This window comes from Hippoglossus hippoglossus, chromosome 12, assembly GCF_009819705.1.
Source record: "Hippoglossus hippoglossus isolate fHipHip1 chromosome 12, fHipHip1.pri, whole genome shotgun sequence".
NCBI classification, from domain to species: Eukaryota; Metazoa; Chordata; class Actinopteri; order Pleuronectiformes; family Pleuronectidae; genus Hippoglossus; species Hippoglossus hippoglossus.
Window position 1 is genome coordinate 1,156,104 of NC_047162.1, and position 27,645 is coordinate 1,183,748.

The 27,645-nt window shown below is 40.5% G+C and overlaps 1 protein-coding gene across 3 annotated transcripts; it reads left to right on the forward strand.

Annotated features, from left to right (window-relative positions):
* Window positions 1-1,096: 1,096 nt before the first annotated feature.
* On the forward strand, window positions 1,097-26,730 carry chd1 (chromodomain helicase DNA binding protein 1). Of its 3 annotated transcripts, none has more exons than XR_004615658.1 (36): window positions 1,097-1,506; window positions 3,249-3,364; window positions 3,946-4,147; window positions 6,161-6,286; window positions 6,424-6,617; window positions 7,445-7,719; window positions 8,003-8,228; window positions 8,766-8,866; window positions 8,955-9,133; window positions 9,264-9,388; window positions 10,155-10,371; window positions 10,529-10,618; window positions 10,701-10,891; window positions 11,385-11,573; window positions 12,455-12,617; window positions 13,355-13,507; window positions 14,267-14,338; window positions 14,431-14,580; window positions 15,143-15,291; window positions 15,893-15,989; window positions 16,081-16,176; window positions 16,286-16,462; window positions 16,622-16,782; window positions 16,868-16,909; window positions 16,994-17,127; window positions 17,624-17,762; window positions 18,853-19,003; window positions 19,240-19,362; window positions 21,158-21,301; window positions 21,385-21,699; window positions 21,843-21,974; window positions 22,215-22,393; window positions 22,707-22,806; window positions 22,887-22,938; window positions 23,025-23,356; window positions 23,927-25,023. XR_004615658.1 is itself a non-coding variant. In XM_034602713.1 (36 exons), the coding sequence occupies exons 2-36, from the start codon at window positions 3,312-3,314 to the stop codon at window positions 25,474-25,476; spliced, it is 5,436 nt and encodes a 1,811-aa protein (XP_034458604.1). In that variant the 5' UTR covers window positions 1,102-1,506; window positions 3,249-3,311; the 3' UTR covers window positions 25,477-26,730. The 3 variants fall into 3 exon arrangements, 2 of the variants coding, with proteins under 2 accessions (XP_034458604.1, XP_034458605.1); XM_034602713.1 differs by lacking the exon at window positions 23,927-25,023 and adding an exon at window positions 25,191-26,730 and having other exon boundaries at window positions 1,102-1,506; window positions 23,025-23,277; XM_034602714.1 differs by lacking the exons at window positions 1,097-1,506; window positions 23,927-25,023 and adding exons at window positions 1,667-1,690; window positions 25,191-25,476 and having other exon boundaries at window positions 23,025-23,277.
* Window positions 26,731-27,645: the final 915 nt, after the last annotated feature.

A 27,645-nucleotide genomic window follows, 5' to 3' on the forward strand; every position in this document is an offset into this window, starting at 1 on the left:
TCTTTTATAATCTATATATGGTTAAAACAGGTAAAACTTACTTTAATTAGAAAAAACATCAGAGTTGAAATGATTATTTGGGTCGATTTTTCATGTGATGAGCATATTTGACCAGCAGATGGCGGTGCGGTTAAAGTTCGATTGGACTGTGATTTCCCTTCACTGCAGGTTGTACATATAGTTTGAATGATATTATACCAATATATACATTTTTTACATACATTCACATGACTAAACAAATGAATGGAATAAAAGGGATTTTCTGCTTTTTTTATTTCATCACTTTGTCGATTTCAAACTCAACTCCATTTTCTTTCCATATTTATTGAAGTATCTTTGCACTCTGCATAAACCATTGCACCATTTCCCCACTCCATTCTCATTGTTGTTGTGTTTTTTATGTTCATATATGTATACTTTTGTATATATATTTATATTCAGATTTTAAATGTATGTAATAGTGAAATGTTTAGCTTAAACTGTTCTGCTTTGTTGTCCTTGCTTTTTTTTTTGTTTATTTGTCTATTTCTGTGTATGCACGTTGAGAGCAACGGAAAAAACGGACTCAAATCCCTTGTATGTGTACGCATACATGGGCAATAAAGCTGATTCTGTTTTATTTCTGATTCTGATTCTGAGTCAAAATGTCCTAACTTTCCAAAAACCTCCTCACTCTTTAGGGTCTATGCTTAAAAAAATGCAAAAGACACGAGTGAACATATTTATGTTTGTGCTGAAAGATGCGTGTATGACTGCTGCTTTGCATATCAGTAGTTCCTGAATGAAGAGATTAATACTAAGGGCTTTTTTTCTGCATGTAGGAAACTTCCCCATAGGCAGTGAGATGCACCATCAGCAGGAGTGTGAACCCACTGAAGCCCTACAGCTCCCTGAGACCCCTGCTTATCTGTAGTGAACATCACAGAGCAGGTACCAGACTGTACGTAACCGATTACTTTAGACTAAATGGGCATCGTGATAGTGATGGTAACGCTGGATAAAATAGACCTGTTTGCATCTGAACTTCCACACGTAGTTTGGGTTAAAGTTAACATTTCAACGTGTGCATCTAGTTGCTCCGTATCGAGTGTGTGCTGCCAGATGTGCGGCCGCTGTATAGTGAGGAGCACGGTCGTTACGTCACTGCCCGGGGTTTCCTAGTGAAGTGAACCCTACGGCGTCATGGCGGAGGCCGGTTGTCGGAAGAGCCTGGATTGAAATGCCAGCTTTCTACGATCGCAGTTGACCGACGAGCACCGCGGTTTGCTTACATCCACGACGGGAACGAGGACTTACTAGATTTTTTGGAGGGAGAGGAAAACCAACATTGCACCAGTTTTACCGAACTGAGTCGTCCGCGGCTGCTCTCCCTAACTGGGAGATAGCTAGCTAGCGCACGGTAGCGTTAGCTACCAGCAGCTGCTAGCTCACTGTTTAAATAAAAGAAGAAAGGACCTCTGAAGTGAAAGAGCGGATTTGGGAAACTATTTCATTGGAGTTTCACAGGTAACACAAAACAATAGCGGGTAACACACAGCGTGGAGCTACGCGTCCCTCGTTAAGCGAGAAAGTAAGCTAATGTTAGCTGTTGATGTGGTAAAAGCCGCGAGAAGTGAGCGGCGAATTAAAACAAGATGGAAGAGGGTGAAGTTGGGTTAGCTAGTTTTGGTTTCTGGTTTAATATTGAATAGTAAATACGTTTACAAATCTTCCGCGCTGCACTACTTGCACAGACATACGCGTAGTTACACATCGCTATCTGCTAAACCGCGTGTGTGGACTCTGGTTGGAAAGTGAACATTCCAGCGGTTCCCTGCTCAGATGAACTGGGACAAAGTTTTGTAATTTTGTTAGCTTCCGTGGTAGCCGCGTGCTTCATAACGTTAGCCGATGCTACTTTCCTTGACAACCCCACTAAACGCTGCGCTATCATCCCCCTCCATGTTTATCGAACCCACGTTGACGTCTAATAAATAAAGGCACGACTTTTAACATTTACCCACATGTTAGCTGCACATATTGATTATAACTGTAATCGTTGCCTATACTGTTTTGTGAGTGTTCTGATCATCTGTGTTCGTAAATCATAATATTAGCATAACACTTAAAAGCTAGCAAACGGCGAGTGCTTGTATTTAAGAGCTAGTGGCTAACACCAACTAGATGCTGGTGGCAATATGGTACTGCGGTGTGTTATGAGATCCTGTTTTCCGTCTCTATTTGACGTTAGAGTGTCTGGCGCGGTGACCGTGTCTGTATATACATTACGGCTAACGTGCCCCGCCAATACCTAATGTTTGCGTCGTTAGCCGGTTTTGGCTAGTTAGCAACAAGCTAAGCTGTTGCAGTAGGAAGACAAAATATCCCCCTGCATCGACAGCATGTGGATTGGCACACGGCCGTTTGGCATAGGATGTTTTTGACCATGGAAAAGATATAGTCGGGTCCTTTTAATCTCGAAGGGTCCAGGGAGCTTTGTGTCAAAGTGGAAACATGCTGCTGCGCAGGCCTCTTAGGCCTCTGCGCTGAGGGAGCGAATGCAGTGAAGTTCCATGTAGCCACAGCCATCCACACCGATCTGTGTGTTGTGCTTTTTAACTTGACATATTCATCAAGAAAGCGTTCGGTTGTGCACGCGAGGCACTTCGTCTCTCCTACAATCTAAGCGCAGAGCATCAATGACTTTAGACACTTGACGTTAAAAATCACGCGAAAGTAAATTGACAGTTCTTCAGGGAGGATTTATTGGTTTGATACAGGGAGAACACTTTGTCAGGTATGGTGTACTGAGATCAAAATTCTGTAAAAGCTATTGCATTTTACTTTCTAAGCAGTAGGATTTTTACCTGCATTGTATAATTTTCCAATGATGCTAAATGGTTTGTATTAACAAAGCGCTCTTTTTCTATTCTTGATGACCACTCAAAGCACTTTACAGTGCAGTTTTGCCATTCATACACACATTCACACAGTACATTTCTGTGCAGCACTTTTCAACATCATACATCACTCACACACTGCAGGCACAGTGTCGGGGGCAATTTGGGACTCAATCTATATTTTGGCTCAGTATCTGCCCAAAGACACTGGGGGGGCTGCAATAGAACCATAAATCTTCCAGTCAGTGGACAAGCCGTTCTGCCTCCTGAACCACATCAGGCTATGAATTACAGTACAGGATGAAGATACAGTCCTCACAATTTCCAGATTTTAATTCTAATGTTTTTCTTGTGTATCTTATTTCACAGTTTAACCACGTGGAACATAGTACTACAGGTTGTCAGGGGGAAGTCTATATTTTGGACTTCAACATGGCTGGACGCAGTGAGGAGGAAAGTGTAAGCAACAGCAGTGGAGAATCAAGGTAAATTATTGATGCCTAATTTCAGTTGTTGCAGATAAGATATAGTGATATGTGACTGAATATTTGACCCTTCATTTTTATAATTAGACAGTAGTAGAATTTCTTTGGACCTCTTGTCTCCCATTTCTATGTCTGTGATGCTGCCATTTGTAGTTTGCTTACACTGATATCTGTAGTTTCTAAAGTTACAGACTCATGACTATGCCAGCGTTGTTTTGAACACGTCTGTTGTTTTCCTTGTACAGCAGTGTATTTTTCAATTCAAGAAAGCTATAATGGCAGAAACAATAACCCCCTGAGCTTAATGATTGCAAGGGAAATAGCCCACCACCAAGTAATCTAACTCAAATGTGCAGCTGCAAATTAACAAATTGTATTACTGGATTACATTGGATCTGAATAGGATTAAAAGTTGTGCAAGTAGAAACTTTTATTGCCCATGCAGTTGCTTCATTGAAATTAATGATGGGGCTGTCTCGTAATTTTGAATTTGTTCCTATGTCTTATATGTCAATGAGATTTGCAAATGATTCATTTCTTATACACAAATCTTTTTTCATGACTTTTGTTTAATTTGACAGTAATTCTGATGATGAGTCTGGATCGGGGTCTGCATCAGGGTCGGGCTCAGGCTCTAGTTCCAGCTCTTCCAGCAGTAGCAGCCAATCAGGAAGCAGTGACTCAGGAAGTGGCTCAGACTCCGGCAGCCAGTCTGACTCTGACACAGAGAAAGCCAAGGAGAAGATGGAACCACCAAATAAGTCAAACATTGATGGAGCTGAGGTAAAGAAATGTGATTTCAAAGAATGATTTCTTTAGCAATGTCCCACTGCTGCATAATTATAACCACTGCTGTCTCAGGATCTGGACAGATGCACATTAAAGGTCTGGTCTGGTCATTACCGAGTCAGAGTGTCCTGTCCAAGTGTCGGACGTATTTAAACCCATGCGCACGTAGTTCATCTGTAGTTCAGCCAAGTGACGAGAACAATCTGGATTCATGACCCAAGGTCATTGATTAATAACGGAATACATGTGGTTATCAGTTTTTGTGAGAGACAGACACACACACACACACACACACACACACACACACACACACACACACAGGCAGCAGACAAAGTACTGCAGATTATCACACAACGCAGAGTTTTTAAACCTTCTTTGTTGCAGAAGAAGCAATGCCCCGTTAATCTAATATAATCTAATCGTAGCCCTCTGAAATAAATAAATACAAAGGGAAAACAAAAATTGCTACAATTTAAGTAAAGCACATCACTGAAAACATCGCTAGGATCATTTTATATTAGGCATGCACTTAAGGATTTTTCTGGCTGATACCAATAACCGATAATTACATGCTTCACAAAGTCTATACTGATAATAATTTCACGTTTCTTAAAAAGAAATTCACATTCTGTAGTTTATGCACACCTGAGGGTAAAATTGCTAAATATAGTAAGCAAATATGGATGAATTAATATTCCATTGTTAACACAAAAAATATGTTCTGACTCAGTTCTGAGTGTTCATTTAGATCTTTAGTAAAGTACATCAGAAAACTTCAAACAACTTTAGGTGGAGGAGGAAAATTTCCCCTTCAAATGATTTTTAAATTAAATATTTTGACATCTCAAATAAGATGTCAATGTATTAATATAGTTATTCAGATAAAATAATGTACTTTGAAAAATATAGGTTATTATAGAACTGAAAGCCTGATAATACTGACGAAAGCACATGGAATATTATGCTCAATAAAGAAAAGGAAAAAGGTCGAGGATAGACGGTTCCTCTATACTTTGGCCTTCATCTTATCAAATGTTTAGCATAAAAATTCAAAATAAATTAAATGCACTGACAATATCTCTGAACAGAAATGTCAATTAAGCACAATTAGTTGAAACAAAATATAAAGTGCACCTTTCATTAAAAAAAGAAGGCTCTTATAGAACTGACAGGCTGCTGTATGCGAGCCAGAACACTACAGTGCATGCAACAATATCCGTTTCGTATTGAAATCATCATCCAGCCAGTGAGCCGTCTAACTAACCATACTCCCTGGACTGATGTCTGAGGTCCATTTGTCCGTGGTAAAGCTTACTTTGCTTACGTTTGCATCTATCAGACTATGAATGTGTGCGGCGACCACATCCTATAGGGCAGGCAGGGACACATCTAAGTAGTAGCAGCGACTTGGCAGAGTGTAGCGGATCTCGAAATGTGCCATTAGCTGGCGAAAACCTTTGTCAGCTAACACGGAAAACGGCTGGTCACCAAGAGCGATGAATTCCGTGATTCTGTCTTTAATTTCTTTAGCCTGTGGATTGTATCTAGCAAACTTCCTGCAGTTCTCAAATGCCTCAAAAGCCAGTTTTCTATTCCGACGTAAACGCATCATAATAATATGGACAGGCACGGATGTATGACGTCATGAGCGCGACCAGTGTTTATCGGAAGTTTTATCGGCTAAAATTTTCAATTCCGATAAATAAATAATAATGTAAAATTCTGATTATCGAGCCGGATAATATATCGGACCGCTATATATCGTGCATCCCTATTTTATATTCAATCTCTGCCAATAGATCCTTTCACCTAAATATTACACACTGATCCTTTTAAACCTCCTGTTTTTTTACTACTTTTGAATTGAAACAGGAGATTGATAAGAACCAGAAACGATACAATTCAAACAATAGCCTGCCCAATTCGTGGCGGCCAACAGTTGTTTTATGTAAGTTTCTAAAACCTTGCATATTTTGACTAACCCTCCACCACACTCATTGATTTCAGTTCTGGAAGTCCAACCCCAGCATTCTAGCGGTGCAGAGATCTGCCATGCTCCGGAAACAGCAGCTTCAGCATCAGCAGCAACAGCTTCAGCAGAGACAAAGCTCCTCGAATAGTGGATCCGATGGGGTTTGTTTTAAACTTTAATTAATTAAAACCAGTACACATTTTCAGTTTAACTGGCAACCATTCTACACCATTCTGAGATAAATTTAACATCTGTAGATTGATTCATCAACATTCTGTCTTTGATTATAATTTTTTAGGACTCATCAAGTGATGAATCAGATTCATCAAGTGGATCCAAAAGGAAAAGAAATTCAGGTTCCTCTGACTCTGGATCAGGTTCTGGATCTGGGAGTGGTTCTGGATCAGACTCCTCAGCAGAGAACAAGAGTGAGGAAACAGCATCAGACTATGAGCCCAGTCACAAAATGAAAAGCAGAAAACCTCCAACCAAGTAAGTGGACAGCTGCACTTTAACGGCTGCCTGGGCATGACTCTTGCTTTTTTTCATCAAGAAATTTAAGGGGCGCAATCAAAATGTATCAAATGTGTTTTTCCTTAAAAATGAGAAGACATACAAAGAGTATGATATCATTTGAATAGAAAAAGGGCATGGGATACAGTAATTATTTCTAAATGGATTTATTAGTGATGTCCTGAAGTTTAGTTAGCAGATGCCACCACTTGGAGTGATATGATCCACTCGAGAGATGTCTCAATGGTTGTAGTGTGGTGTTACAGACTGGAGGTTCTTCTCTCACAAACTTTCTATTGACATGGGGACACCAGCATGCAGACATGCACAAACCAACAGCAGCAATGCTCACAACTGGATAAAAATGAGAAGTTGAAGATTTGTTGAAATAATTTACTGTTAGTGAAACTGTGTATCTGAAGTCACTCACCACTGCAACCAAATACATTATTATTTCATGTTCACGCACTAATTTTCACAGGCTTATAAAGCAGGATGCTGCACTATGAACACCTATGATGTGTGTGTGTGTGTGTGTGTGTGCGCGCGTGTGTGTGTGTGTGTGTGTGTGTGTGTGTGTGTGATTGCATACATGCTCCTGAATTACTTTTACAGTCCACACATCTCTATTTCTACTCACAAATGCTAGAGAGATCGTCGTTTTCAATTATTTCCTTTCCCGGTGGTCACTAAACTTAGCAGTTTAGGTATCGATCATCAGACATCAAATCTTTTACCAAATACCAAGAGCAAATAGAGTTTAAGTGGATATATGCATTATTTTTTCACTTCTTGTCATGTCCCAGGATGAATTTTCGGAATGGGAAGAAAAGCAGCTCTCAGAAGAAGAAAACAAAGAAGGGCTCTTCTTCTGAGGATGAGGATGATAACTACAAGAAGGTGGCATCTGCGGGACCACGGCGGCAGGCCACAGTCAACATCAGCTACAAGGAGGATGAGGAACTGAAGACAGACTCAGACGATGTGGTGGAAGTTGTGGGTGAAGATGTCCCACAACCTGAGGAAGATGAGTTTGAAACGCTGGAAAGAGTGATGGACTGCAGGATAGGAAGGAAAAGAGGTAAATATACCACACTAAAACTGAATGCCATTGACTATCCAGTAGTCTCCAGTAGTTTTCATTATTTAACCTAAAATAACAGCTTCAAAAATAATTTTGATGGTAAAAAGACTTTATCAGCGCCTATTTCATTCTGCCCTGAACACCTGCTCTTCCACTATGTAACTTGGGTTAAGCTAGTACAATCTCCGGGAGATGGAGAAGAGATTTTACCAAACAACTTGTTATCCAAGTTCTATTGGTGAATTAATTACTATTACAATTATATATTTTTCCCAAACAGCAGTAGGAAGTGTGACCACTGTATACGCTATAGAAGCAGACGGGGACCCCAACAGCAACTTCAATCCCAACAAAGAGGCCGGTGATGTCCAGTATTTGATAAAGTGGAAGAACTGGGCCCATATCCACAATACCTGGGAGACCGAAGAGACACTAAAGTTGCAGAACGTCAAGGGCATGAAGAAACTGGACAATTTTAAGAAGAAGGACCAGGAAAAAAAGAAATGGTGAGAGCTTGTTTTTTAATCTTGCTTACTTTATCACAATTGTAAATTCAGACAGTGAGAGTTGCACCACCCCCCACTGACCACTGAGCAGCAGGAAAGTCTACCAGGACAAATATGATGACGACAACCACATGATAAACAGTGGCCAGTCATCCTCCCTGGTCAAGACAATGACCATATCCTCACTAAGGAAATGTATAAATATAAGCATTACTATCCTTATACACACACAAATAAAATATACAAAAATACAAACAACCCACATGTCATCAACTCTATTTTTGTCCTAACTGTTCATTTGAACCTAAACTTACCAAAAACAATGAGTAACAGTGTGTCAACATTTTAGTCACATTTATGCTCTTAACAAAAGATGACTCATTTATTTTGGTTAAACCATTGCATTGCTATTGTGTGGTATTGCAACCAGAGTTTTTGAAATGCTAACTTTTATTTTGTACTAACTGAAAGAATTTGTATAAAACTGAATACAGTGTTCTTCTTTCTTTCTAATTGTTTTTCTTTCTGTCTTCCCAGGTTAAAGGCGGCTTCACCAGAGGATATAGAATACTTCAACTGTCAGGAAGAATTGATTGATGACCTGCACTCTCAGTATCAAATAGTGGAACGAATCATAGGTGTGCTTTGTGCTGTGTATTGCTCAGTTGTATATTTGAAAACACTGGATTTGAGTAACTAAATACGTCTCTAAATTCCTTCGAGCAGGTCATTCAAACCAGAAGTCAGTGGCTGGTTACCCAGACTACCTGTGCAAGTGGCAGGGGTTACCATACTCGGAGTGTAGTTGGGAAGACGGCGCCCTGGTTTCCAAGAAGTTCCAGAAATGCATCGATGACTATATGAGCAGAAACCAGTCCAAGAGCATTCCATTCAGAGAATGCAAGGTAATGTATTGCCAAGTCTCTACTGGTGGTGGCTGAGTTGATAATGTGTTGCTCCTTGGTCGATTAGTAGAGTTTTTTTAGTTCAGCTTGGTGTAATCTGTGACTGACGAGCGTCTTTTTCTTCCTGTAGGTACTTAAACAGAGACCCAGGTTTGTAGCCTTAAAGAAGCAGCCAGCTTACATAGGAGGTGATGGACTGGAGCTCCGAGACTACCAGCTGGACAGTTTAAACTGGATGGCCCACTCCTGGTGCAAGTACGATTTAAGCATTCCCTAAATTCTGTAATTGCATTGTCCAAAAGTGAAACAAACAAGCTCCTCATCTCGTTGTAAAGTGGTCACCGAGATATTTATTAGTGCACTTGTAGAATGTGTCCAATGTCTGTGGTTACTAGGCCGATGAACAAAAAATGTTTGCAGACATTAAAATATATTATTTTTTATTGAGTTTGGTTATTTTGATCACTTGTGGACATTTAAATATAAAATGTAAATTTGCACAGTACCGATTTTAAATCCATTTAGGCACTTTTTATTTTCAAATGTAATTTAATAAATTGTGTCAAAGAAATGTTAATATAAGTTCACACATTTTTTTTCAAATGATGAATTCATTCAAAATGACAGCATAATGTCGGAGTTGTATATCAGCCCTGCTTTCTACACATCATCCTCTGCCATTTAACAGACCACATAGGTCCACAAATAGTCCACATCCGTTCTTTGGCTTAAGCCAATACTTATTAATAACTTTTCTGCCACCAGTAATTCACAAAGGAAATAGCAATAGTACATTTGGAGCAAGTCTTATGTTAAATTCTGTTAAATGTAGGGGTTGTGCTTGATTGTCCCACATAAATGAACACTATCCAAAGTTTTGCATCCAATTGCACGTTAACAGCTAATATATGAATGAAATATACCCCATGGTCAAATGCTGAATGTTTCATAACTCAGATGTGTTGCAGATATCCAATCTGAACTTTGCTATTTCTCTCTTCTGCTTTGTCATCATTGGTAGAGGCAACAGCTGTATCCTTGCAGATGAGATGGGTTTAGGGAAGACCATCCAGACCATCAGCTTCCTCAACTACATGTTCAATGATCACCAACTGTATGGACCTTTCCTGCTCGTTGTGCCTCTCTCTACACTTGTCTCCTGGCAGAGAGAAATCCAGCTTTGGGCGCCTCAGATGAATGTTGTGGTGTACCTGGGAGACATCAGCAGCAGGAACATGGTATGATGGTTCAGGCACCTGTTAAACACACAGTATAGGTGAATGTCTCGGCACAAGGTCATACCTGGGGAAAATTACAAGCATCGTGATTGCACTATGTTAATGGATGTCTTAACATTTTGGATGTTCTCTTTTCACTTGTGTTTTGATTTTATAGATCAGAACACATGAGTGGATGCATGTCCAAACCAAGAGACTGAAATTGAACATCCTTCTCACAACATATGAGATTCTTCTCAAAGATAAGGTTAGCAATGATTAAAGTTCTTCTGTTCAAAAGATGTACAGTACAATGTTAACATGTAACATAACTGTATATGTGTCTCCAGTCATTTTTGGGCGGTGTTAACTGGGCATTCATTGGTGTGGATGAGGCGCACCGACTGAAGAACGACGATTCCCTCCTCTATAAGACCATGATGGACTTCAAGTCCAATCACAGGCTTCTGATCACGGGAACACCGCTGCAGAACTCGCTGAAAGAGCTCTGGTCCCTCCTGCACTTCATTATGCCTGAGAAGTATGCCACATCAGTTGTTACACTTGAAGACTAACTTGGTTTTTGTAGCTGAAGTATGATAACCATGTTCAGTATATTTTGATATTCATCACAGCAAGAAGTGATGTCTTTCCCAGTGTTTCCCGTTATCTATCTAGCCTTTGGTGACCCGCCATATTCTTATATGACCTATTAAACTTTTAAAGGCCTTGGTTATACAAATAAAAGACTTAACAAAAGACGTAGAGAAACTCCGACATGTGCAATATGTAAAGGTTTTGTTTTGTTACTGGTCTTTATCCCGTAAGTAAGCTTCATTAAAAACGATCATAATAAATGGTAGTGTAAGAATATGAAACACTGTATCATACAAACAAACCTGAGATGCTTTGTACAAAGTAAGACGATACGTTGTTTGCATGTTCTGCATCTAAGGAGGAATTAATGAGGAATTGTAACTTGAGTTGACCGTATCGCTACAACCGCACTGTGTTTTTCTGTCATGTTTTTTAAGGTTTCACTCTTGGGAGATATTTGAGGAGGACCATGGTAAAGGTAGGGATTCAGGCTACACCAGTCTGCACAAAGAACTGGAGCCTTTTCTATTGCGCAGAGTCAAGAAGGACGTGGAGAAATCCCTTCCGGCCAAAGTGGAGCAGATCCTCCGAGTGGAGATGAGCGCAATTCAGAAACAGTATTACAAGTAAGAGCTGGAAACTACCTTTTGTCAAAGAAAGCATGCTGTTATATAATAGTTATCGCCATGCACCTTTAATCTCACACCAGCTTGTCAGGCTAGCAAACCTTACATAAACATTTTTATTATTAAGACATGAATATCTACTTATGTTGGTTTATGTTTAGGCTGTTTCGCCCAAGTGTCTGTGGCGCGTTTGTGTTGCTGGTGACAAGATAAATTGTGAACCAGGAAACCCAAGTCGAAGCAGATTCAGCCTTGTTGCACCACTGCAGGTTTGATTGGAGTAATTGAGTGTCCTGAGTTTTTGAAGCAGGGATGATGTGTGAACACAGCCCCAACTATTCGATCATTAAAAAGTGCCCTACAAACTCAACTCTTTTCCATCCAAATTAGTTGGTATAAGTTGATATGACAATTAGCTCCTTTCCCATTACCAGTGGAGGAGTAAACCTGCTGCAAGACACGAGATGTAACGTGACGCGCACAGTCAGGACATCAGGGTTAAAGTGGTAATCGATTAATAACTAAATACATGTGATTATAAGTTTGTGTGGAAAGAGGGGAACAGACGAGCACACACACTCCTGCAGACATAAATTCTTCCAGCAGATTATAACGCAACGTTTTAACTTCATTGTTGCAGTAGAAGCGACGCCTCGTTTATCCAGGAACATAAATATGAATTCAACAGGTTTTTATAAAGATCAGTTCTACATGTGAGTGATTAGAAAAGAGCAGAGTCTCTTGTTAACCAGTGGAGTAATGTGCATCAGTGCAGTGGCGCTGATTTGATTTAAATAGCTAAAAAGATATCGCGATAATATTTTTTTTTATATGTGTGTGTATATTCAATTTTTGCTGTCATGTTTTCTGTTTGTGATCAGATGGATCCTGACCAGGAACTACAAGGCTCTGAGTAAAGGTACCAAAGGCAGCACATCAGGTTTCCTAAACATCATGATGGAGCTCAAGAAGTGTTGTAACCACTGTTACCTGATCAAGCCTCCAGAGGACAACGAGTTCCTCAATAGAGCTGAAGCCTTGCAGGTCTGTTTATTTTGTGTTAATATCTTTTAACTACCGGGTTTCTATTACTCCTAACAAGTTTTGCCTTTCAAAAAGAAATATGACTCAACTTCCATTTGTAAAAATAATATCCTGGTTTTGTGATCCTAGATAATATTAGCCGCATCATGTTTAGAGGGATATGAGTGAAAACCAGAATCAGTTTTAAAACTGTGAAATTGATATGAAGATGATGATGGATGATTCTTAAGCAAAGGAAACACAAACACAAACGCATAATCTGATGAGGTTCAATGGATGAAACGCATCCAGTTGATGATTATCAAACCAACTTCTGCCATTTGACCAGCATTGCCACTTCCTCCTCCCCAGTCTTAGACTTGGTTTGGTTCTGATGACCCTATCAGTATTAATGTGACTCGATGAATATGTATTACATTTTGCCTTAATTTATCAAACTCCCCAAAATTCCTCATGTAAGGCCCATCTGCATCCATTCTGCTGTAGAAACAGTATTACTGTATTAGTATTAAAACTGTAATAATAATAATTATTATTCATATCAAAGTTTGTGCAGATATCCTGTTGACATTAGTTTTTATCTGCTGAGGGGGCTTGGCAGAGAATCTTTTGGAACATCTAAGTGGGTGTGCTTAATTCCAGAAGCAAACTGAATGAACACAGTTCAGCGTATATTTATTTATTTCCTGACATTACTTGAGGAGGCTTGACAAATAACCACTCTTTTCTTCCAACAGCATCTAATCCGCAGCAGTGGCAAGCTGGTTCTGTTGGACAAACTTCTGGTGCGTTTGAAGGAGCGAGGCCACAGAGTTCTCATTTTCTCCCAGATGGTACGGATGTTGGATATCCTTGCGGACTACCTGAGGAGCAAACAGTTCCTCTTTCAGGTAGCTACCCACTGTTCTCACATGACCATCACCCACTGTACATACCCTCACCAAGCACTTTATCGAGAACACCAAACCAATACCTGGTAGCTCCACCCTTTGCGCTCAAAACAGCCACAGTTCTTTGTTGGATAGATTCCAGGAGATGTTGGAAATGTTTCCCATTCAACTGACCAATTGGTTGGTCGATATGTTCTTGTCTGACCTAATTGAAATTGGTTGGACTATTGCCTAATTGTTTTACGACTTTTACTGCTGGATGTAGCCATTAGGAGAAGTCAAACTGTGGCTATTAAGTAATGAACATGATCAGCAACAATACTGATAGACTGACCTGTGAACACACACACAGAATACGCTATTAGGTGTAGCTGACACACAGCAGTAGCAGGTCTGCCTTCCTGAGGAGAACTGTTGCAGCAACATGAACAGTTAGAGAGACCTATCTACTGCAGACCTTTTCCTGCCTGCAGAGTAATATTGTAGTAGTAAGATTTTAATGTTCCAATGAGCAAAGCAACCTCCGTAATTAAAAAATGGAAGACATTGCAAGCACCAGATCTCTTCCTAGAATTGTCCGTTTGGCTAAACAGAGGGAGGTGACCAAGAACCTAATGGAAGGAAGACCATGTCAGTAGCACTCAACCCAATTAAATGAACGGCACAATGTTTGCAAAAGTGAAGGGGTCTGAATACTTTCTGATGCTACTGTATGCCTGTTATACATTTCTGAATCTGAAATGTTTTCTATTCGTGTAGAGACTAGATGGCTCCATCAAAGGAGAGATGAGAAAGCAGGCGTTGGACCACTTTAATGCTGAGGGCTCAGAGGTAAGTTCTGTGATGTAGCTAACAGTAAATGTAGTTTGTTATTCATTTGAATATACCAGGACCATATAGTCAACCTCCACTTGTGTGCCTAGGACTTCTGCTTCTTGTTATCAACGCGTGCGGGTGGTCTGGGTATAAACCTGGCATCGGCTGACACAGTCGTCATCTTTGACTCAGACTGGAACCCTCAGAATGATCTGCAGGCCCAGGCCAGAGCCCACAGAATCGGACAGAAAAGACAGGTAGGGAGCATGTGCCATCAACCTCTCCATTTCATGTTCTTTGTTTGTTGTAATGTGTTTTGCCACAGGTACGCAGCTGTCACATATATGCATCATGGAGTCAGTAAGATTACATGTCAATGTTGAGTTGTGAAGATGGAAGTGTTTCAAGTCAAATTTTTAACAAAAGCGACACCATCCCTGGTGGTGGTTTTGAAAGCTGAAATAGTTTCCAGTAGAGCCAGGACCAGGAAATGTACATTAACAGTTTTTTCACACTCTGGATTGATACCAAATCCAGAGACTAGAGATGGTATAAAGTTGCTATGAGTTCACCAACTCTAGAGTCATCTCCTAGCCAGACTGTACCCATTGAAGAAATCTTCTATGAAAATGACTTGGACTTGAGGTAGTGAAATGATTTTCATTATCAAACAAAATGTACTTTCTGTTCTCGCCCACTCAGGTCATCAGTAGATATAAATCTACCTTTTCCAAATAGACTACCAGAAGTTGTTTACATGCTGATCTAGTGATGCAGACTTTGTACTGTATATTTTACTGATTGCTTGTGGACTGGCAGGTGAATATCTACCGTCTGGTGACTAAAAGCTCAGTGGAGGAGGACATCATTGAGAGAGCGAAGAAGAAAATGGTGCTGGACCACCTTGTCATTCAGAGGATGGATACTACAGGGAAAACCGTTCTCAATACTGGTTCTGCTCCCTCCAGGCAAGCAATATATTCCACATTCTGCTTCTTGATTGAAGGTCCAGTGTGTACGTTTTATTGTGAAAGGGATCTGTTGACAGAAATAAAATAATCCTAGTGATGTTTTCACAAGTGTTTCATCTAAATTATACAAATTGTTGTTTTATTAACCCTAGAATGGGCCCTTTTATATTGAAATACTTTATATTTACATCAGGGGGGGGTCCTCTCTATGGAGGCCGCCATGTTTCTTGTAGTAGCCCAGACTGGACAAACTAAACACCCTTTGAGTTTTTATGAAAACTGAAGGTTACCACAGATTCTCTTTCATGTTTGGAAGGGGAGGGTGAGGTGAGGGGTATTCAGCTGCAACATGCAATTTCACCACTTTATGTCTAAATTCTACACACTGCAACTTTAACTTCCCTCCTTTGTGTCCATGTCCCTTTTTAATCTTAAATTCTTGTGCTTGTCGACCACCTCGGTATTGACGGGCTTGCTAAGGCGAATGTGGCTTTTCTTTTTCACTCAAAAAGCAATTTCATCTATGGTCTTTGTATTCCACTAAAAATTGCTGCCACACGTCATTGTTATCTCACCAGAGTTTGTTTTATGCCTACAGTTCAGCACCTTTCAATAAGGAGGAGCTTTCTGCCATCCTGAAGTTTGGTGCGGAGGAGCTTTTCAAAGAGCTAGAGGGAGAAGAGCAGGAACCCCAGGTCTGTAATTTTATACTCAATTGTGTGTACATAAAATCACCTATTCTGAAATATAATGCGGTGTCATGTCACGGCCTGTTCTGCTCTATAGGAAATGGACATTGATGAGATCCTCAAAAGAGCTGAGACCAGGGAGAATGACCCTGGACCCTCTACAGTGGGAGAAGAGCTTCTGTCTCAGTTCAAGGTTAAAATGCTTCTTGTTTCAGAAGCTGGTTGCACAATACACAAAACGGTTGTACTCTGCTCCTCAGCAAATTAACATTAACAGTTGTTTGTGGACTTGACCTGTGCAGGTAGCCAACTTCACCATGATGGATGATGAGGAAATGGACATTGACTCTGAGCGTAGTCACCGGAGTTGGGATGACATAATTCCTGAGATGCAGAGAAGGAGGATGGAGGAAGAGGAGAGACAGAAGGAGCTGGAAGAAATCTACTTGCTGCCACGTATGAGGAATTGTGCCAAACAGGTACATAAGCAGTCATGCTTAATATAATTAGGACTCAATATTCATGCGTTTCATTTTGAGATGAAATGTTTAGTGGTATTTTTAAATGTTAAGTGGTATTGCAGGTTTTGGTTCTCAATGAACCCCCAGGTGATTTGTCTTTTTCCTTTTCGTGAACAGTCAAGCTTTAACGCTGTTGAGGGCCGGCAGAGTAGGAACAGGAGATACTCTGGGTCCGACAGTGACTCCCCCTCAGACCGAAAGAGGCCAAAGAAAAGAGGGCGGCCCAGGACCATCCCGCGGGAAAATATCAAGGGTTTCAATGATGCTGAGATCAGGAGGTGATTATATTAATAACTGATTTCTCACTATGGCTGTTTATATACTCCGAACGTTGTTGTTAATATCTCTGTGAAATAATTACAGGTTTGTCAAGAGTTACAAAAAGTTTGGGGGACCACTGGAAAGGTAAGCAACATGAGATTTGCTATTTTCTTTACAACAACAACAACAACAACAACAGTCTGCTCAACATGTGTCTTCTTCACTAAGGTTGGATGCTATTGCTCGTGATGCTGAACTTGTAGATAAGTCTGAACATGACCTGAAACGATTGGCAGAGACTGTTCACAATGGCTGTGTGAGAACACTGCGTGAAAATCCCTGTGGACCAGACAAGAACTCAGGTAACCCAACACATCCGAGAGTCCATCAGTCCAAAGGTTCAAAGATTTAATTTCTAAATTGGCCAACACCTGCTGAACAGCCAAGACTGCAGTAGCACCAGTGCACATCATATGTTATGATCAAATTAATACACTGTATGGTTCCAGGTGCAGATTTGCAAGTATTCAATATGTTGCAGCCCTTTGGCAAGATAAATTACTTAAAGCAAAACTAAATACATTTTGCTGAACAGGGAATGGTCGCCACAAGTTATTATTATAGGAAGCCCCTGCATTCATTTCTGCTTGGCTACCAGTTGGAGCAGCATACAGGTTGGGGTTGATGTGTACAGTATATACAACATGGCGAGTGACCCTGGCTACACATGGTATTTTGCACACTAATGGTCCAGTGTCATGTCCCTCAAAATGTGTTTTGTTTTTATTTCATACAGGATTCAATGGCCATTAAAGCATGAAACTTGATGAATCTTTATTTTTCCTGTTTGATCATCAGGAGGCAGAAGAGGGAAAGTAAAAGGCCCAACATTCAGGATCTCTGGTGTCCAGGTGAATGCCAAGCTTGTTATCTCCCACGAGGAAGAGCTGGCTCCACTCCACAAGGCCATTCCTGCTGACCCAGAGGAGAGAAAGAAGTAAGGCTCCAGATACACAACATGATTTCTGTCAAGGCTTCTCCACACTAGAGGATAATCGAGCGGATTTTAGACACAATTTGCCCCTTCTGGCAATCTTGGGGGCGTTCCCGACTGGAGTTCACTCTGTGCAGATTATCTTATAGTAAGTGCGGGGGGTTTAATAATCTTACTGCCTCCAATTGAGTCGGCGCCTCCCCGATCTCAAATCGTAAAAATATCAAACATATTTATATCAACAAATATGAAACGTGTAGAGCAAGAGAGAGCTGACCGGGACGCATCACCACCTGAATGTTCCGTACTACAGTTCTGACTAAAAACAACAAAAAATGTCCAACTCCCCTCCAGCTCGCAGAATCTGAGATTAAGGTTTCAAGGGATCATTGAAGCTAGTTAACATTTATGTTCATGAGTAGACTAAACAGTTTCTGTACATCGATTCACACATCGATTCAGTTAAGGATATTTCATTGTACAATACCAATATTTCTGAGAACTAAAGCTGTAAACTGTGCAAGGACACGTCTCACTTGGTGCATTATTTAAATTTTAAGGTGGGCCTCTCAGAATAACAGCTTTTGTTGGAAAATATATTGTCCCTTATTCAGTCTGATATTTGAATTAGAATAAATACAAAATTTGGCACAGATTATGCTACCAGGCTACCAGCTCAGCAAGCTGGATGGGATTGTTGTAATTATTGAGCTTTTATCTATGTATTTTATTAGGTAAGTATTCCAGCATTTCCTGTAGGATTAGTGTGTGTGTCTGCTCATCTTTGTCACTCCCCACACACAACCTGTTCACCAGCTGAAGATCAGTAGAAATTGCTGCTACAGCAGAACAATGACCTTAAACATAAAAGTAAATCTACAACAGAACAACCTCAAACTAAGAAAATCCAGCTTTTGAAGCAGAGTTCAGACCGTAACCCAACAGAGAAGCTGTGGAATAAGCTCAAAGAGACATTTACGTCAGACATCCTGACAATATGTCTGAGCTGAAGAAGCTCTGTATTGGAGAAAAGCAGGAGTTTTTTCCTTCTTGTATTTGTATGTCTGGATTGTAATTGTCTGTCTTTGAATAGGTATATGATTCCATGCCACTCGAAGGCAGCGCACTTTGACATCGAGTGGGGGAAGGAGGATGACTCCAGCCTGCTCATAGGAATTTATGAGTATGGTTATGGCAGCTGGGAGATGATCAAGATGGACCCGGACCTCAATCTCACACACAAGGTGAGTTTGCCCTTCTTTCAAAAGTCAGTAAAGAAGCAAGTGCAAGCTGCATTGTGTAATGCGTTTGTGTGGAGTCATTCAGGAGAAGTGACTATAATTGAAATTTCTTTGCTTTTCTACAGCCAACTCAAATATTGGATCTCAAATCTTTTATACATTTTAAAATATATACACATTTACAAATTTGCTCTTTCATAAACATCTTACAACAATGTTAACTGTCTACTGTTGATCAGCTCCTCCCAGACGACCCTGACAAGAAGCCACAGGCCAAACAACTACAGACCCGAGCAGACTACCTCATCAAGTTACTGAGCAAGGACCTGGCCAAAAAAGAAGCACAGAAACAAGCAGGGACAGTAAGTGCTACAGTAACATGCCTCTGCATCGCTAACTGGGATATAATTCTCATTCATCACTGTACTCTGTTTGCTGCTGCCACGTAGCCTTCTCTGTATGCCTACACATTTTATATCAGCTGATTCCTTCTTATCTTTATACATACACATGTAGAGAGTGCACAGGGTTCCAACTAAAATAGACATATTACACACACATGCAAACATACATACACACTGCTAAAAAAATTTTTAGGGGACACTTAAAATCACATCGGATGTTGATGAACGAATTATTCCAGTTGAAAATCTTTAATGATGTTACGTCATTTAGTCCCCAACACATTTTACTAGGGATGCACGATATTTGGATTTTTCTGGCCGATAACTACCAATAATTTCACGTTTCTTAAAAAGAAGTTTATATCCTGTAGTTTATGCACACCTGAAAAATTGCAAAATATAGTAAGCAAATATGGATGAATTAATATTCCATTGTTAACACCACAAAAATGTGTTCTGACTCAGTGAAGAACATCAGAAAACTTCAAACAACTTTAGGTGGAGGAGGAAAATTTGTCCTGCAAAAGAATTTAAATTAAATATTTTGACATCTCAAATAAGACAAGTCAGTGTATTAGAATATTAATTCAGATAAAAATTATGTACTTTCAAAATTAAAGGCTATTATAGAACTGAAATCCTTGAAAACTGACAAAAGCACATGGAATATTATGCTCAATAAAGAAAAGGAAAAAGGTCGAGGATAGTTTATGTACTTTTAGTGCGTGAGAGTAAGGACGGTTCCTCTATACTTTGGCCTTCATCTTATAAAATGTTTAGCGTAACCATTCAAAATAAATTAAATGTACTGACAATATCTCTGAACAGAAATGTCAATAATTAAAAACAATTAGTTGAAACAAAATATAAAGTTCATCTTTCATTAAAAAAAATAAGGCTCTTATAGAACTGACAGGCTGCTGTATGCGAGCCAGAACACTACAGTGCACGCAACAATGTCTGTTTCGAATTGAAATCATCATCCAGCCAGTGAGCTTTTATCTTTACCTTTATCTTGATGTTCTCCTTTACACTTGGCATCTATTGCACTTCTGTCCGTCCTGGGAGAGGGATCCCTCACATGTGGCTCTCTCTGAGGTTTCTACGTTCTTTTTCCCCTGTTAAAAGGGTTTTTAAGTAGTTTTTCCTTACTCTTGTTGAGGGTTAAGGGCAGAGGATGTCACACCATGTTAAAGCCCTATGAGACAAATTGTGATTTGTGAATATGGGCTATACAAATAAAATTTGATTGATTGATTGATTGAGCCGTCTAACTAACCATACTCCCTGGACTGATGTCTGAGGTCCATATGTCCGTGGTAAAGCTTACGTTCCTTACAATGCCCGGCCTCATGTAGCCAGAGTGTGGAGGAGACACAGTCACATAATGAGTTGCAGTGATGAAAAAACACACGCAATTCGTGGTTTCCATTGATCTCAACCGTAATCAGTAAAGATTTTCTACTTGAATAATTTTATTGTTGTATATATTTGTGTATGTATTAATTTGCATATATATGGGGTATATGTATTTATGTGTGTATATGGATATTCATGTGTATATTTGTATATATGTATTTGTTGTATTGTTTGTGCTAATTGTTGTAGCAATGTTTATCCTGTTGTCTTGGCCAGGTCACTCTCGAAAGCGAGAGTAATAGATGGTAATAGATATTTGTAAATGCTTATATGAGCCATATTCCTAGTTATATATGGATTAATATGTATATCCTCCATTTTTGTTTGAACGTAGGCCAATTCACGGAAGAGGAAACCAAGAAGCAAAAAAAGTAAAACTCTGAAACCGACAAAGATAGAAGAGGTGATGAAGAGTCCATCCTCAGATCCCCCGTCAGACAAGAGATCAGATGATGAGGATGAAATTAAGGAGGAAAAGGTATATTTATATACTAACTATTATGTTGTCATTGTTTTCTGTTTTGAGTTTTATTCATGTGTGATGTGCTCTGACCTTTTCAGGAGATGGCACCAGTAAAGCCACTGAGCAGACGGGGCCGAGCAGACCGGGTGGTGGTGGTGAAGAAGGAGGAGGATGACGACGACGACGATGGTGACGACGACGACGACGACATCGACGACGGCGACGACGAGGAGCCTGAGCAGGAGGAGGTTTCTTCATCAGGGGAGATGGAGGTCAAAGAAAAAGAGATCAAAAAAGAAGGCAAAAAGGAAAAGAAGGAGGAAAGTTGGGACATTAAAGAGACAAAGGAGCCAAAAGAGAAAAAGGACACAAAGGCTCTGGACTCAGTTAAACAAGAGGAGACTGTTGAAAAGGTGAAACAATAGCTCATGTATCAATTAACTAAATGAACTGATAACTATATTGAAGGCAGGTAAATGTAAATAAGTACAAGACAAAAGATGATAACTTGGTTAGGAATCAATTCTCAAATTCTTTTTCAAATCCTTTTCATCAGAACGAAGTAAAACTGGAAGCCCGAGAACGGACAAAGAAAGCCTCTGATGTGCCAGTTCATATAACAGCAAGTGGAGAGAATGTGCCAATATCTGAGGAGTCAGAGGAGCTCGACCAGAGGACCTTCAGTGTAGTATGTCCCACTGACTATCAAACCTTCAGATAGAAATGATTCAGCTAGTGACCAAACATCGACATAGTGACTGAATTGTAAAGATATATTATGCTGTGATTTATTTTGTGTATCTCAGCATATTGATTATCATTGACTAATGGAAATTAAAAGACCAGGATAAAATCCGGCCAGAATTTTGATAATAAATAAAGTTGTGGATTGCAGTTGCTCGAGTTGCCTTGTGTTTGGATGTTGCAGTGCAAGGAGAGGATGCGGCCAGTGAAAGCAGCCCTGAAGCAGCTGGACAGGCCGGAGAAAGGGCTGTCGGAGCGCGAGCAGCTCGAACATACGAGACAGTGCCTCATCAAGATCGGGGACCACATCACTGAGTGTCTGAAGGAGTATTCAAATCCTGATCTGATCAAACAGTGGAGAAAGTTCGTATCCACTCTTGTTATCATTCTAATCACACATATTTTACAGGTTAAACACAAAGCAAAGTTAAGAGTGAACAAGATTTCAACTGGGTCACTGTCTGTAAGAATGGTTGATCAGGTTATACCAGTAGAAGTGGCTCACATGGCGTGTAGTGAGACCAAATCAGAAATCAAGTTTTAATACCTGAAACCAGCAGTTGGAAAAACTCCCACACATCTGCCCCGCAGTTATGAAGGAGTGTATTGGCTCCATACAACTCTCATCTGGGTCCACATGTTGCATATACTTAGTGGTGATGTTTGTCTTTTACAGAAACCTGTGGATATTTGTTTCCAAATTCACTGAGTTTGATGCGAGGAAACTACATAAACTGTATAAGCATGCAATCAAAAAAAGACAAGAAAACGCCCAGGTACGTAAATGCTTCAGTTGATTTGGATTGCTACACAACATCCTGCATCAAAATCCATTATGATGTTTCTTTTCCCTCAGGCAATGGAACAGAACACTAGAAGTATAAACACGCACGGCTATAAACATGCAGGTACAGTGAGTTTACCTCTGTTTTATATAAGGAATGGTGGGCAAGTTGTCTGTGTGTCCTGATTTATGTGTGGTCTTCATACTCAGATATTGAAAGGCTGAAGGACAACTCTCACCAGGACGAGAGCAGCAGGGACAGCTACAGCTCTGAAAGGCATCATGCTACAGGTCGACACCACGAGAGCAGCAGCAGCAAGGAGAGACACAGCTCGGAGTCCCACAGAAAGACCGCAGGAGGGGAGTCGAGGAAAAGGCCGTACTCCTCCTTCAGCAATGGCAAAGACCACAGAGACAGAGACCACTACAGACCAGACAGCAGAGACAGAGACAGACAGGACAGGTGAGCGACCAAGACTGTCTGAGAGCTTCTTCATCTATTTGTCAGGGAACACTAAACACATCAACCGCAAACAAAGAGAAAGAGTATATTGTACCGGCTGTACTTCATTTCCATCTGCAGTCGCTGGGCAGGAAAACACAACACTAATAGAACAAATGCAGTTTGTGCTGTGACCCGTCAGAGATATTCAAGTTTCCTCAAGTTTCCTACTATTGGTTGTTAATGTTAAAATCAAAGTTAGGAAATCTGGTCAGTTTCATTACTCCATTTAGGGGGGGAAAGCAAGAGAGTGAACAAGTGTGAATGAGCTGATAGAGTGTGGAGTTAGTCAGAAGGAGAGAAACACAACTCTTGGTTATTTCATGGCAGTTTCTAAAGCTGAAAGAAAAAACACATCAGCTGCACAGACAAGTGCTCTGGAGTTTCCAGTCTCTTCATTTATTCATTTAATCAAAATCCATATCAGGTTTGGAAATGATATGTCAAACACTGCCATTGTCTTCATTTGCCACAGTTACTTCCTAGTTTAGTTCCTCTTTGCTTGGAAAAAAGCTATTTTAAACATGAAAGGAGCTCCATGCCCCAGAGGCAAGCCTGTAGAAACACTACATGTTAGTAGGATCAATTCATTTTTGTCTCAGCGGTGTATGTGAGATTTATCGATCATAATATTAAACATAACCAAACTTATCATTTTAATATTTCTTTGTGTTTAACAGAGAGCACAAACAGTCTGTGTAGCCTGCAGCATGGAACAGTTCTCACATTGATGCTGCTTCTGCTCTTATTGGTTGAGGAAACATTAACATTTATTAAAACAGCATGTTACACAAGTTCTCTAACTGTGTTTGTGTTAGGTGATGTGTTCATCAAGGAAATATAACTGCTGTCAGACATGTACTGAACTCTGGACATTCCCCAGAGGGGCTGTATGTGACAACGCAAATGTCTGAGTGAGGCTCCGAGCTATCGTCGGGAGTTTCTCCAGCCAGCCCTTTAGTAAACACTCCATTGGATACAATATCCAATGCAAGAAAACAGCAGGAGATCCTCAGCAGGATTCACAGTGAGTGAGTAGGCTTGTTGATGATGTTTCTAACAGGCAACAGACACCAAACTGACAAAAACCCCAAAAGAATACAAATATCTCATGATGAAGAAGCGCTCTCACACACATAGAAGACACCGAACAAGATGTCAAGGGAACACTTAGTGATGAGGGCTGACGACGGTGTCAATGTGCTGTAAACAAACACGATCTTAAACAACAAAGTTAATATACTATGACCTACCTGTTCCCGAGATACCTGTGTTGTTGTGAACTCGCCTGAGTGGAGAATCAGCTCATGTGTGAAAGTCCCGACCCAACTGTGCAGACATCCTCCGGAGTTCCTATCTGAAGACGGCTTCAGTGTCCATGTTAGGTCCAATCTAGAGCTGCGTTTTCCCACTTACTTGAAGTGACATTGAGGCAAAGAGCACTGCACGCAGCTGCAGGGGTGTAATAAATGAATCGTGAATGCTCTGTTGTTTATGCTGCTGTTGTTTGCACTTGTAAATAATAACCCATTGCTTTCAAAGAAATGTAGAGGTATTTTGAATGTGGCACAGACACCTTAAATAAAAATAAAAAAAGAGAACATTTTAATATTGTCTGTGCATTAACGTTTGTCTCTTGTTGGTGAGGGGAAAAAATCCAAACTTCCATCCCTGTGTGCCATCCATCACAAGCTGTGTAATAGAATATTCATTTGACAGGAGGTGACATTATTCACATAACAGGAAGGGCAGGACAATCTTTGGTTGTAGATCATATAATCAAATGACTTGAAGTTGGTACAGATGTGCTGAAAATGTCTAAATGTTGTCCCTGCTTTGTCATGTGTTCATGCTGATGGTGTGTTTGTGTGCAGATACTACAATGACAATAAGCACAGGAAGCTGGAGGAGTTCCGCAGCAGCAGCAGAGACCACCGGCTGGACATGAAGGATTATTCCCACTCCGACCAGCGCTCCTCGTACCGCTACCACTCAGACTGGCAGACCGAGCAGCGGGCCTCAGCCAGCGGGCCCCGCTCTCCTCGAGACCAGCGCTCGCCCTACGATGCGCGCTCACCCATGGGGCACCGCTCACCTTTGGACTACTCGTCAGACCACAAGAGCACACCCGAGCAGATCTGGAGCAGCCGCAAGACATAACAGGAGCTGCCTGGGTCTGCTAGTAGCAGCCATAGACTCAGCAAATGCCTTACAAGGACTGTGGACTCCAACCTGAAGCAGTTTGAAGCACTGTGTATCAGTCAGTTCAGCATGACTGTCATCTCTACGCTTCAACTCATCTCGGAAACCTGGGATGAGAACGCCAGGGCGTGCTCAAACCAGGTAGCAGATAAATAATCAAAGCATATTTTTCTATTTAAGAGTTTAAAGCTGCATTGTTGTGTAGGTTCAACAGCATGCAGCACAACTTTCTTTGTTATTTTTATAAACTTTTTTAAATTCTGGAAATGGACACAATTGACCCTGAGTGCTGCCTCATATTCCCACCAACCCATGACACTGGATCCTGTATTTGACTGTTCTCTATGTGTGTCTGTCTCTGTCCCTCTCTCATGCATAATGTGATTATCGAGCTTATTTAAGTGTTAACTCAGTGAGAAGAAGGTTGTCACATGAATCACGTTGCAAGTTGATGTAAAGGTTGAATCCAGTCTGGGCTCAGGCTCACCACCTGAAGTACCTCATTTACAGCATTTCTCATTTCCTCAGTATGTTTTCTTTTTTCCACCAGGCGTGAATTATTTAATAACATATCTTAGCTGTAAAAAATTACTTGGATTTCTTTTCTTTTTTTAGAGCAACTTGTATCATTTTTTTATTTCAGTAATACTGTTGTAAATTTTTGTAAAATAGTAAATCAGTGGTCTTTTTTCTCAGGCTTTTTGGATTTATTATGACTCTACTTTTCCCCATCAACTCAGGCTTTTTGTCGTTCTACTCTTGACTTTATGTACAGTAGTTCTTTCCTGATGATGCTTTCAGAATGTAACTTTTGGTAAAGGGAAAGTTCTTAAACGATACTCAGTTTTATTCTCTAATTCTTAGTTCTTTTTTCTCAGTGAAATCAGTGAGTTGGAAGGAACTGACTTTTGTAATCATGGTCTGAAGAAAGACGGTTGTCTTTCAATAGAAGCTCCTGTTAGATCTTAAATAATCTTTTTACATGATTTTGTTTTCATTTTTTCTGTGTAGGCAATAATAATGTTTCTATGCAGCCAAGTATATTTGTGGTGAACCACCCAACTGAATGAAGTCACTGTTACAGTTCACACTGTTGTACATAAATTTCCACTATTTCAAAATGAATTTACACTGAAAGTGCATGAATTTTTATGAACTGTTTTATATAGTTGTTTATGAAGCCATTAAAATCAATCAGTGTACTCACTCGTACCAACTCTTCAAAAAAAAGTGTCAACTTTTTGATTCTGCCAAACTTCTCAGAGGACATTTGGTTTGAGTCAATAACTGCAAAGGCACAATCACTGATTTATCATTGGATTTTTAGGGTGATGTGATTATTTTGAATGTGAGATTGTGTGTGAGATCTCCTGAGATTAACACAGAACAGCCTCTAGTTTGAACTCTGAACGGAGCCTAAAATACAAACCATCCATCGAGCAGCAGCTCTGTGTCGATGAGAGAGGTCAGAGGAGAAGGGTCAGAGTGCTCGGAGCTGGAGTCTTTCTGTCACAGGGACTAACTACGTGTCTGACCTTCAGCAGGATGATCTACAGCAGCAGAGAGCACGTCAGGCTCCTCTCCTGTCAGCCAAGAACAAGTGTGAGGCTGCAGTGACACAGACTCACCGACACTGGACAGTTTAAGACCGAAAAGAAATCTGTATTTCTGCTGATACTGCAGATGATGGTCACAATGTCGACAGTATGGATCCATGGAGACAGCCTGGCTTTGGGGTAGGGCTGGGCGATGTGACTTTAAATCCAATACCACGATTATTTCAAACTTAAACCTCAATTACAATTCATGAACGATTATTTTATAACACCCCCTCAATGGGACATACCACTCGGCGCATTACGCAGGGTCTTGTCATCAAGCGAGGTCGGAGGGGGAGTGAGGAGGGGGGACAGGCAGCAGGGGGGACATGCAGCAGGGGGACATGGCGCGGACGTAGCAGAAACCCCACAGTTCCTGAATGCTCACATCGGGGGAAAGTATTAACCGACGAGCGAGGTTAGGTTGGATTCAATATATTTTCGATTAATTGCCCAGCCCAACTTTGGGAAATGTTTTCTTCACACTTTGGGTTCTTTGATAAGAAAATCTCAAACTGGTTTCATGAAG

Bases quoted from the DNA above. Each gene is read 5' to 3' on its own strand.
- chd1 (XM_034602713.1), top strand. From the start codon at position 3,312: ATGGCTGGACGCAGTGAGGAGGAAAGTGTAAGCAACAGCAGTGGAGAA. The intron at 3,365-3,945 runs GTAAATTATTGA...TTAATTTGACAG, and splicing joins AACAGCAGTGGAGAATCAAG to TAATTCTGATGATGAGTCTG. The intron at 15,990-16,080 runs GTCTGTAATTTT...TCTGCTCTATAG, and splicing joins GAGAAGAGCAGGAACCCCAG to GAAATGGACATTGATGAGAT.